We start from the raw sequence: 13,057 nt of genomic DNA on the forward strand, positions 1-13,057 counted from the left end.
TAGATATAGTAAAGAGCTTAGAAAGTGTGTGTAAAAGTTAAACCTACGCGTCTTTCTAGCTGAATCTTCAATGAAGAGAGAAGAAATATCTTCATCTACTCCCACTTCATTTTTAGCAATGCAAGTATAGGCACCTGTGTCTTCATATCGGACACTACTGATGTGAAGTTCGCTTCCATTTGCTGCAACAAAAAAGATCCACAAAAGCTATAAATTGTAACAAGCTCTGGAAAGTGAGGTTTTTAGGCTGCAGTCTTAAACACAGTTACTTGACAGAGAGTTCCAGTGAAATCAAATAGGCTCAGAGGGTTTTATCCAAGAAAGTAATTCTGTTAGCATAAGGACTTTTCCCTTTCCTTGCACACCTGCCCATCTGTTCTGGAGGACTGGGAAGAGAGAGAGAGAAGAGGAAAGGAAGTTCTATGGTGCAGGAGGAAGTCCTTGTGTTAACAGTAACAGGGCAACTATGTGGGATACAACACAGGGTTTCAGCCTTACAATTATGTTTTTGAACTCATTATTCCAGAATTGAGATTGCTTACAATTGAAGAAGTCCAGAAATACTGAGGATGAATGATTGGTTACCATGACATTGGAAAGTCAAAAAAGTTTACTTATCTTTCCAAGAATAAGAGAATGACAGTAGACAATACATTATCAGATGGCTAAATCTTTGAACTTCTGATAATATTTTCATTTCTTGTATTTATTCACATAGTTCTAAGGCATCTTTAAAAGCAAAGCCTTCACAAAGCAGCAAAACCATCCATAAAATACAATGGCACATTTCGGTAACGCCAACCACTTAAAACAACAGTCTAAAACAGTTCACTGGCCAGTAACTTAACATTAAAAATGAAGTAAAACCACATAAAATCATTTCCATTCAGCAGCATTGTAAAATTCTTTGAAAAACATGTGGCCTTCCAGAGGCTGTTTAAAAGCCTGTACATGAATTTTGGGATATTAATTTTGATTATAGCTTTTTTTACAGGCAGTTTGACACTATGAATCTAAGATACTAAAAGTGGCAATTATACAGGAATTGAGAAATTTACTGTAAACTGATGAAAAGAATTGAGAGCTGCTTTAGGGCACAGTCCCTCAGCCAGCATTTGGCTCATGGAGGGGCTTTCTGAGCCATGTACATACTGCATAAAGGTGAGAGGCCCACTAGTAGGATGGTACTTGTGCTGCTAGAGTGCGCGTGCGCACACACACACACACACACACACACACACACACACACTATGCCTGCAGAGGACTCCCCAGAAGTAGCTGTTCTGCTAGAGGTGCAGGTTGAAACAGGATGTTCCAGGAGCACATCCTGGGGTTGTTGCGGCAGTCAAGGATCTACAGGATTCTAGAGCCCCTCATTTCCCCAACACACCCTTGTTGGAGCAAAAAACTATCCCACCCTGCTATCCAACAGGGCTTTGGATGTGGTGGTTTCTGTTCCATGGAGTCTCCCCCCATGTGCAACAGGTCTGCTCTGTTACTTCCAGTAACACAGAAAATAATCTGTTCGTTCCAATAATATGTATATGAAAAGAGTGTACTGGAGGAATCCAGCGTTGTGCTTTGTTTGTCAGCACAGGCGTTTCAGCTTGTCAGACAGAACAATTCCCCCTCTCCTTACCCCTCACACAGGAGGTATGTGGGATGCATGGGGTGGGGAAAGGGGAGAAAGTCCCATAGTGCCAGCAAAATCTCTTGCATAGGGCATCCATCATTGAGGCTCATTTGGTGAATCATGGAACCAATTATTTTTCATCCCATTTGGTGCATCACAGGGCCAATTATTTTTCATCTCAACCAATACAGCAGCACTTGATCCAGATTTTACCTAAGAAGCCGTAGAAAGTATTGACTGATGTTGAATTTTGCAAAGAGAAAAAGCATAAATTCGGTTCCTTTTGACGTCAGATAAAGCAAACTTTTCTTACCCTTACCTAATAGCATCAGTTGCTTAGACAATTTGGGCATGATACCAATGCCGTTCTTTAGCCAGGAGATTTTGGGATTTGGGATCCCCTCAGCATGACACTTGAGGCTGGCTGATACCCCGGGTTCTTGTGCCTGGGTTTCAGGATACACACGAATCACTGGTGGCACTGTGGAGAGAGAAAAAACAAAACAATGGGTGGCTTTAAACTAAGCTGTTAGGTGTCAGCTCTTACTCATCAACAACTTACAACACGGTATTGTTGTGGCAGCTAGGGATATAGAGGACCCAAACATTATGGATCCAAACCATACATTATGTGCAATTTCATGTTTCTTTCGTGTGTGTGTGTGTGTGTGTGTGTGTGTGTATGTGTTTTAAGGGGCTGTAAACTTTTCCTTTCCTATCATTTATCTGCTCAAGACTGCACTCCAAGTACCTTTCTGCAATGCTGGGAAATTATGTGGTAAGCCTGTATCTTTTCCCTTCAGAAAGAAAAGTACCTTTTTGGTGTATGATTTTGAGTTGACAGCTGGCAGGATGAGAAAAAGTTGGCAACCTTCCACTGGCACTCTTCTGCTTTTGATTGTGTACTCTAAAGTTGACCCACACCCACATCCACACCCACACACCACATTACACTGCTGCTGAAAGAGTTGCACTGACTACCAATAAGCTACTGTGCTAGGTTTGAAATGCTGGTACTGGTGTGATGGACTATGTGGTGTTAGCCAAACTGACTGTTAAGATCCGGAACCAGGGCGACCAGAAATTCCAAAGAGAATGGAGTAAATATATTGAGTACTTGAAAGATAATTGCAGAAATGTGAAGACACTAGCAGGACTGAAATAAATCTTGTAACATAATGTAAAAATAGTATCTGACCATGGGCAAAAATGGACTTGATATATATATTGAAGGACAGAAACTGGCAGTTAAAATGCGCATACAATTTATTAGAAATTGGAAAACCAATTGAAGGGAAGGAGGGAAGTCACAAGCTCGACAGAGCAAATGTATTTGATATGTATCTGAAAGGCTGTTATATTTTGTGTTTTTTAAAAAAAGAAAAACAACAAAAAATATTTATAAAATAATAATAATGGAATGCTGGTACTGGTGTGTAAACCCTAGACGGGTTGGGACCAAGATACCCAAAGGACTGTGTCATACCCAACCAATCACTGCATTCTGTCGGAGAAAGTATCCTGGAGATGTCATCCTACCAAGAGGCCCATTCTGAATGCTGTCAAGGTCTTTAGTGTGGCAGCCCCTATCTTTTAGAACTCCCTCTTATTATACATCAGATCTCTATTCTCTTTGCCTCTTGCTGTGTCTTCTATGGAGATCTTCATCCCAGTTCATATCTGTATTGGATTTGAATGATTTTATGTACATACTGTTGCGGTTTAAATTGTTTATATGTATTTCAAGAAATGTTTTTATATATATATGCATTTGTTTTAAGTGTGTAAGTGAGTGTGTGTGTGTGTTTGTATAAAGGTTTGTAATGGGAAGCAGTTCGCTAAATGAAATAATAAATAAATAAATAACACATAATTTATTATAAGAAACACTGGTCTTTACTGAATTCTAACGTGAGAGATTAAGAAGTAATTCTTGGGGGTTGGGTTGTGCTGCAAATTTGACTCTGATCTAATTGTTTATTTACTCCAAGGGCTTTTAAAAATAACCAACTCATGCATTAGAAACTGCTTGATTTTGCCATCAACAGCTCAATCCTACATAGGTGTCAACAACTCAACGTTTTAGTAGTCCAGCCCGTAAAACTATGTTTGGTTTAGTGCTGAGATGAAATGGGCAAAACTAGATTTTCAGATTTACACCATCCCAGATGGGATGTACTGTGCTGGTGGTATTTGAAGAGGTGAATTCTGTGCTTGTGGTGTGTACTAACGCTGAACTTAAATATACCCTCTGTCTTTCCCCAATGTTTTTTTCAGGCTGCAAAATTGCTGGTGGAGGGGGGAATTTTATTATTTTATATTTTTATTTATACCTTATCTTTCCCCCTGACAGGACTCAAGGCAAGATATTTCAGAGGTTTGGGCAGGCAAAATATGGGAAGCTCTCATGAAAACTTAGGATCGGTGGTGAATGCAATCCCAGCACTGATGTGAACCTTGAAAAAAAATGCACAAGTTTCTTGAGAGAGCAAGGAGCAACACCCTCATTTTTCATGTTAAAGGCAGGTGATGAAGTGGAATTGGCATGAAAACACGTTAGAATGAGGGCAGTATTCTGTGTCCTTTCCCTGGTGTCTTGTGAGTAAAAATAAATAAAACTGTAAACACCAGCAACAGGGAGCAATTTGGGCTGAATCTTCTCTGTCATAAAATACAAATTAACACCATTAACATCAGTGAGAGTTATATCTATCCTGAAGGAGCATGTTGAAGACATTGCTTTCCTGTCTGAAGGGCATTTCTGAGATGATCACAGTTTGAACATTTCTGCTACCGGAATAGATGCAATAAAAAGTGTTGTTTGAATTCACTTGTCTCTAAAGGATAGATAGAATAAGGCCCCATTTGAGGAAAACACACATTTATCAAATAGCTAGTTTGATATGCAACTGTATATAGCAGCATTTTGTATTGAAAACGTAAACTTCACCACTGTTGAAAGCTACCTTGATTCTTCTTCTTCTCAGCACCATGACGTGTTTCAGTGAATTTAGGGTAATTTCCTTATGCTGCCTCTCTTCCCCTCAGCCAAGCTAGTTTAGTCACATTGTTATGATGTCACTCACATTTGTGTTTGCCATATGTTTTGCATAGGGAAGGTTTTTCCCCTATAGCATTGTAAAATGGAAGGGTGGGTTCTTATGTAACTGTATGTATGGATTTTTGAAAATTGCATTTTTGATTTTGTATGCTGCAAAAAAATGGTGGTGATGATACTGAGAATGCTCTCTGATCTATGGGCCCCAACCAGCCTCATATATCCAATTTAAAATGGTATTCTGAAATACCGTAGTTTTGGTTGGTGTTTAAACAAGAACTGAAGAAAGAAGGGGTTGAATCCTACATTCACTCAGTAGAGTGTGACCCAAATAAGCAAAATATGCAAAATCTGTTAGAGTGGTGTGAAAGCGTATTTTGGCAGCTCTAGTGGAAAAATAATACACAGACACTAAAATTAGACTGCACATTGGAACCAAAACTTATACAATTTCAAAGATTCAAAAATACTTATTTTTTGTTTACAATCAGCATGCATCAAATCTTTGTGAAATTCATCTTTTGACATGAATTTGTCATTTGCGAGTGGAGGAATCCATGAAAAACTCTTATCGTTCATTCCCCCCATTATTTCATCTTGGTACTAATCTGCACGCATAGTGAGAGCCCTCCAATCTTCCCAGGTTGCATTTTTTGCAAGAACTTGACTAGATATTTTTAAAATGTATCACAGAGGGGCCATATTCACCAAACTGAGCTAGCTCAGTTCATAATATTACCACAATGAAGGTACTTTCAAGAGGATGATGTCGGCTGACAAACTTTAGATGCAAGCACAATGTGTGATTTTTTGTTGTTGTTGTTGTTGTTGTTTTGCGTGGTAACTCAGTTTGGAACACCAAAACCCAGAATTAAAACTTGCTAGGAACCCTTCTAATTAATATGTCCCCAGTGCTATTTTCAGAAAGGAAGAACATCTAGCAATTATATTCATCCACAATATCCCTTGAGCTATTTCCTTCCGGTGACTATCCGCAAAAAGATTCCATTATCTTGTACCTACCTACTGATCACTAAAATAGTTCTTAAGTCTATTCACCAGAACTAAAAATAGTTCTGGTGAATACTGTAAACGATATCAGAAAGGGAAGCATGGTTTCAAGTCCTTTTGTTTACAAAGATGTAAAAAAAGACAGCTCAGGTGTAACTTGAACTGAAGTGACTGGAGGCAATTGTGGAGAGAGAAGATAGGAACTAACCTTGCTTCCATTTTAAATCAGGCATTTGGTTTTACCTTATTTTATCCATAAAACCATCAAGGCACACTGTGCTGTTAGGATATTTTCTGCCATTCATTACAATAAGCTTCACATACTATAAGAGTCTCTAACCAGGCTGACAGTATGCTTTCTGACTTTGCCAAGCCTACTAATCATGAACTGTCTGGAAGAATGCATGCCAGATTTGTTAGAGTCTCTCTCTGAAGAAAAGAGATTTGTGTACTGAGGCTGCTACAAAAGCCAACTTTCTCTTAGTAAATTAAGAAGAATGAAAAGTCCAACATATTAATAGCACTATGCTCCTGAGCAATTCTCATTACAGCCATGGGCAAACTAATTTTAGCACGCATTACATCATATCTTTAAATAGGCATGAGAGTAGCATCCTCATTTAATATAACCTGTTTTCAAAGGATATCTATAAAAGGAAATAGGCAAACTCGCTGAGGGTTTTGTTAACATGGGCAGATTGATGATATTTAAACAAATCTGTTAATTACCTAATTTCTTTGTCTCTTGAATCTAGGGTAGAACAATGCAAAATTATGTGCAGATGGTAACATACTGAAGTCATATTGCATCTGAGGAAAAAAGCAGTTTGGCTCATTAGGAAAAAATAACAATCAAATTCATAGGAGCTTATGATTCATAGGCAGTTTTGTCTGTATGAAAAGCAAGTAGATGAATGCTGGGCTGTTTTTCTTAAACACTTCTGGTACGAATGCCCATCAATTGTGCTAACCTGACTTTCTTGACTGACTTTCTTTATAGCCTGATTCATCACCAGCCATTTAAGCAAAGAATGTGGCTTGATCCTTGCAAGTGCTTGATAGCATAACGGCAAGAGTATTTCTTTCATTAGTGAATAATGCTAATTAAAGCTAATCAACACAAGCAGAACAAAGATGAAGCTCTATAACTTTACTTAAACAAGCAGTGCTCAAAATGAGCAAAGCAAAAGACCCATTTTTTTAAAAAAAGTGAGAGTTTAAAACACCCACCACTTTGATCCTGCTTCAGGTGTTGTTTTTGGAACGAAACTATTGTTCTCCTTTGCTGAGAATTGGGCAAGGTAAATATGCCCCTGTTGGACTTCTCAGCAGAATCTTAGCTACTATATGCCTTAGATGGGATTGGGAGGCATCATTTTGAAATGGTTCCAGTTGTTTTTTGGAGTGGGGTAAGGCCCTACTCCAGAAGACTCCATTTCTGGTGGAAATGGCATGTGACACTTCAATGGCATATGGTGACCCATAAGGATCAGCTTTGTTTCCTCATTATATTTATCATCTACATGGAATCACCGGGACAGTTTTTGTGGGGGAGGGGGGAGTTTTGCATCCCAGAAGCAAGACAGCAAGCTGGAAAGCCAGAGAGGCAGTGAAATGGTTGATCTCTGCTGGAATCCAAGGCTGTGGCTATGGGAGAAGCAAGTCTCTTTGGGGGTGTTAATGCTGTGGACCCCTCTACTGCAAGCTCAGGTTGTATATACGTGTAAATAAACCATATATCATAAAGACACCACCATCTCTGCTGTGCCTCATTCCCAAAAGGAAACAAGAGCCCTGGGTAAGCACTTGGAACCCCTGGAATCTGGCACCATTTGGAGTGGCGTGCAACAATATTATATATCACATATTAGTATGATTTCTTCCCCCGCCGTCATCCTAAGCTCCCGGGCAGTTTACAACAATTGAAACACAGTATCAGAAATGCTTTAATCTACTTCTCCCTGCCTAAGTCTCAAAGCAGCTTACAGTGATAAGAAATATACAATATATAAAATTTAAATATATAAATTCAGCCTCAGAAATTTGAGATCTCAGGAATTTGAATGAATAACATCAGAATATTTTAAAACGTCAGGAAAGCATTCATGACGCAAGGGCCTTTTGAAAAAAAGTGCTTTAACCAAGTATCTGAAACTCAGCAGGGATGGTGCCTGTCTGACTTCCAGGAGAAGGAGGAGGAGGAGGAGAAGACGAAGAAGAAGAAGAGTTTGTATTTGATATCCTGCTTTATCACTACCCGAAGGAGTCTCAAAGCGGCTAACAATCTCCTTTCCCTTCCTCCCCCACAACAAACACTCTGTGAGGTGAGTGAGGCTGAGAGACTTCAGAGAAGTGTGACTGGCCCAAGGCCACCCAGAAGCTGCATGTGGAGGAGCCGGAACGTGAACCCAGTTCACCAGATTACAAGACCACCACTCTTAACCACTACACCACACTGGCTCCCTCCACACAGTAGGAGGGAGTTCCACAGAGATGGCTCCACAACACAGAAGGCATGACTTCTAATACTAATAGTGCTCCCCAGGGCTTTTTTCCAGAGGGAACTCACTGGAACTCAGTTCCAGCATCTCTCAGGTAGGTGCCGTTGCCATTCTAAGAGAAAGAGGGAGGTGTTTATGGTGAGTTCCAGCACCTCTTTTTCTAGAAAAATAGCACTGGTGCTTCCCCAGGTGATCTCAGTGATCAACTTGGAATGCACAGGGTAAGGTGGTCCTTAGGCTGGTACTCCTGTTTACCTGTTCCTCAAAACGTAAGACCTGGCCACAGTAATTCATACAGCTTAGTTACATGCAGGTTGGATTATTGTACTATGTTCAACATGGAGTTGCCTTGAAGGTGACATTGGTAGGGTTGTCATATTTCAAACAGTGAAAATCCGGACGGAAAAGTTGTTGAGCTAGACATTGGGAAACTTTAAAATGTAGCTGCAAAGCTCATGCTCATGGGTGCTTGGCCACGGGGTCATATGTCACCCATTCTACTACAACTGCACTAGTTGCCAATGTGCTTCCAAGCACAAGCTATAGTGTTGGTGGTTATCTTTAAAACCTTAAACGGCTTAGCTCTAAAATACTCAAGGAAGCACTTCCTCCTGCAACAGCCTGCCTAATCTCTACATTCTGGTTTTTGTGTTCTCCTTCCTGCAACCAGCATTATATAAGACCTTATCCTGGGAGGTTTATTTGGCCTCCTCCCTCACTGCTTTCCTTCGATTGGTGAAAACATTTCTGTTCCAGCAAGTTTCTGCCTGGCAGGTGGCGTATTATACAGTGCACTCTGTTCGGGGGGTTTGTATGCTGTGCCTGTTTTAATTTTTTATATCGGCTTGTTTTATATTGTTCTTTTATTATGGGAATCAATAGTTAGCATCTGGACAGCATACTGTATTTTAACCGTCAGCTGCTCTTAGCAGTGCAAAAGCATTCGAAGGGTGAGGTACACATTTCTAAATAAATAATCCATATTTCCTTTATCAACATCCATGCTCCAGTCTAGAGTCAGAAAACACTCTCTCTCTCTCTCTCTCTCTCTCTCTCTCTCTCTCTCTCTCTCTCACACACACACACACACACACACACAGCTTCTTTTATGCTGAAGGGATTATTCATTCACTTCACTAGAGCAGAAAATGTCCCTCTTGGTCTCCTTACTTTCTCTTCAGTTGAAACAAATGAAGATGTCTCTTCATGCAATAACGTCTTCACTATCATCATTAATGTGCTCATAGAAGTGGTTAGGCTGTGAACAGGGGCTAAGGCTGCAATTCAGGTAAATTCATTTACCTGAGAGCAAGCCCTATGGAACTCAATGGGACTTCCTTCTGAGTAGGCATGTCAAATTTAAACAACAATAATAATTCCCTCTCCATCTTCCCACACAGTGATTTACCAAGTGAACCTTAAAAGCTTTGCAAAGTAGTCATTGTTGTTAGACCTCTATTATTTATTAATTTAACATCCTTTTTTAAAAGAAAGAATGAATGAAACACTTTCCCAAGGCAACTCACAGCATTAAAATAGTGTAACAGCAACACATCAATTAAATATGTTTGTGGCTGCAACAGCATAACTATATATAAAAGAACCATAAAACACACTTGTAGAAAGCCTTATGGGTTGTTTTGAAATTAAGTTCTCAATGGGTATCTAAAGACAGGAAAAGGGGAGGCTTGATGAGTCTCCCTGGGTAGAGAGTTCTATAGCTGTGCAGATACCATTGAAGGTTGTCTTCTTGGGATCTGCCTGTTCAGTTCTAGCTAGTGATGGGCCAGAGAATAGGGCTGCAGAAGGCTTGGATAGGTTTCTATAGGTGCATGCTTTCAAGGTGGTTGTTCCAGTGGCAAAAGTAACAAAGACTTCAGTACCATATGATCAAGACTTGTCAACTGGAATTAATAAAGGCTGAGGTATCGCCTTATTTCTCTGAGGATCCCAAAGAAGTATGGAACAAAGCTTTCCCATATGTTTCAGCAGCAGCCCTGAATGCACACATTTATCCTGTGAAAGGATTGTCACTAGTCACCTGCAGTACTGAATCAAAGTTCTCCATTAAAATTGCCTCAAAGTGAAATTACTATGTCACCATTTCAGAAGGATTAGTGGGCACTGCACATTAGTCTTTCACTTTCCATAGGAGCATTGCACTTCCAATACACTCCTGATTTCACCCAACCTCTTTTAAATATTTTACTTTTATTCCCTTAAATGGAGGATTCAGAGACGACATGAGGGTGATGGCAACTGCCAGTTGTGCACTGGAAGCAAGGAATGACTGTACCAATCTATCTGTGACTGAAACCGAGAATTAATGGGTGAGACATAAATGAGGAGTTGAACTAGGGCAAAAATTTATTTAAACTAAAACTACAGAGTGGGAACCTAATTTAAGCTCAACCTTGGGTGAGTCAAGCTGCCTATTTCAAAGCGCATGACAAGGCATTGTTGGTTTCTGCTTTCTTCTCTGTGCAGCGAAGTGCTTGTCACAAGACAGGTTGTTTACATTCCACAGAGTCTGTACTGTTGGAGGTTTTCCCACGGGAACGGGAGACTGGATATGACGTACACTGGTTTCCTGTTTTTCACTGTTCTTTGCAGTTTCAGTTTGAGATTCTCTCCGTGCTTTAGAGGAGAGATGACGCTTTCTCTGCTCCGGCAGAGGCAAGATGTTTTTCTGTAACATACCAGCTTTGAAATGTAAATAAAGCAGTATAGAGCATGTTGGCACATACTTCTCATCATTCCGCTGTGCACAGGACACTGCTTATCTCCAACATTTGGTTCCGGGCCCAGAAAAACGCAGTGTTTTGGGAATGGACTTCAGAAGTCGGGCTCCTGGCAAAGGAACAAAGGAGCAAAGAGACGAAGTGCCGGCAAAGCATCGGAAAGCAGAGGGACGGATCACGGTATCTGCTCTGCACGTCAAAATGATTGATGAAGGTATGTGCTACTGCTCCGGGCAGCCTGCCAGCTTCTAATTAATGGCTTTATGGCTGGACTTTGAACTTTTAATAGCCGTTTTTTTGCCGAGGCACAGGCAAATGGCTAAAAGCAACACTTTCCTATGCTGGGGGAAATCGAAAGTAACTTTTGCAAATGCTGTTGGAGTAAAGCAGCTGCAGATGTGACACAGCAAGAAATTAAGGCAGCATAGAGAAAGCACAAGGGGACTTTCGCTTTTGAACTTGCTTTTGGAATGCAGTTTGAAGCAGCTGCAGATAAACAAAGCAGTTAAACAGAAGAGCGGCACATGCTCACAAGCAGAGGCTGTTTTGATTTTGCTTTTGGATTGAAGCAGCTGTACACAGACGCAGCTTGTATAAAGCAGCAGAGATGATGCAGGAGGCAAATGCCAGAGTCATGATGGCTAGCTGCAGAAGGCTGGATGAGGCAAGTGGGGAATTTGATACCACTGATCAGCCAAATGCTCAACTCACAGTAGCCTGTGATACTGCCATGATTCAGAATGAAGCAGATCGCCGGGGTGCTGGCTGCATGGGAAATGGGGAGTCTTCACAGACGTCATCCCGCAGTGCAGTGGAACCACCAGATGGCGCCAAAGCTTTGAAGGCAGTGAAATGCTACTCGTGTGGACGTCTAGGCCATATGAAGAGGGAATGCAAATATCCCAGGGCCAAGACAGAGCAGCGCAGCGAAAGCTCATCGCGTGGAAAAGGCCAGAGCAAAGGCAAAGGTCCGGTGTCCAGGACAACGCAGCACAAGGCAATGGTCTCACGCTACGCTCCAAAGGTTACAAAGGTTGCGGAGGTTGCAGAGGTCCAGAAGACGTCTAAATCTTTCTTCGTTGTTGATTCAGCTGCAACGCATCACATGTGCAACGATAAGAGACTGTTTGTGTCTTTTACACCGCAGGAAGGTGCAATTCACCAGGCGGATGACCACACTATCCCCAGTAAAGGCTACGGAACTGTTGTTCTTCACAGTTTGGACTTATCGATACAGGATGTTCTTTATGTGCCGGATGCGAAACATAATCTGCTCAGCGTTGGACAGCTGATTGAGAAGAAGATTGACGTTTCCTTTAAAAACAATAGATGCATCATCACCAAGAAAAATGATTATCAATTGTATGCTGAATTTGTTGGTCGTTTGTTTCTTTTGTATTATGATGATGTTGTGCAGGATGACACTTGTTGCATTGCAGGTTCTAACAAAAGTTTGCATGCAGAATGTATTCATGATTTTCACAGGAAATTTGGTCATTTGCATTTTGAGGCAGTATCTAAAATGCCTGCCTTGGTTGAAGGTATGACTATTAAACCCTGCAGGTACCACATGAAGTGCAAGGCATGCGCAGCAAACAAGGTGAAAATGGCTGCGAAAGGTAAGGTGTCTAGTAGGCAAGCTACAGAACCATACCAGGTTGTTCATGCTGATTTGGTTGGACCACTAGCGCCCTCTTTGGGTGGAAATAGGTACTTCATGGTTCTTATTGATGCATTTTCCAGGTATATTTTTGTGTACAATCTCAAGCAGAAATCAGAGGCTTTTCCTAGGTTCAAGGAATTCTGTGCTTGGTTGGGAAATGTGCATGGTAAGAAGATAAAGATTATTTTCACTGACCGGGGGGGAGAATTCACTTCTCAGCAGTTTGAAGCTTTTCTGTCTGAGAAAGGAATTCAACACGATTTGTCTAGTCCTCGCTCGCCATGGCAGAATGGACTTGCGGAACGGGCAAATCAAACGTTGCTTCAAGGGTTAAAAACCTTGCTGCATGATGCAAATCTTCCAGAGAGTTATTGGGCCGAAGCTCTCTCATGTTTCGCTTACAGTTATAATCGCAGGTTGTCTTCAGCGATTGGCTGTACCCCCTATGAG

At 41.0% G+C, this 13,057-nt stretch overlaps 1 protein-coding gene across 3 annotated transcripts in view; it reads right to left on the reverse strand.

Moving 5' to 3' along the window:
• Positions 1-13,057, reverse strand: part of FSTL4 (follistatin like 4) — a 350,480-nt gene that overhangs the window by 23,743 nt on the left and 313,680 nt on the right. For all 3 annotated transcript variants that reach the window (XM_081893316.1, XM_081893315.1, XM_081893314.1), the window contains 2 exons: positions 1,953-2,114; positions 48-182 (listed from right to left, as the gene is read on the reverse strand). In XM_081893316.1, the coding sequence (XP_081749442.1) occupies positions 48-182; positions 1,953-2,114 (297 nt within the window). The remainder of the gene's footprint in view (positions 1-47; positions 183-1,952; positions 2,115-13,057) is intronic.

This window comes from Podarcis melisellensis (genome assembly GCF_964234715.1).
Source record: "Podarcis melisellensis genome assembly, chromosome: 2".
In the NCBI taxonomy this organism is placed as follows: domain Eukaryota; kingdom Metazoa; phylum Chordata; class Lepidosauria; order Squamata; family Lacertidae; genus Podarcis; species Podarcis melisellensis.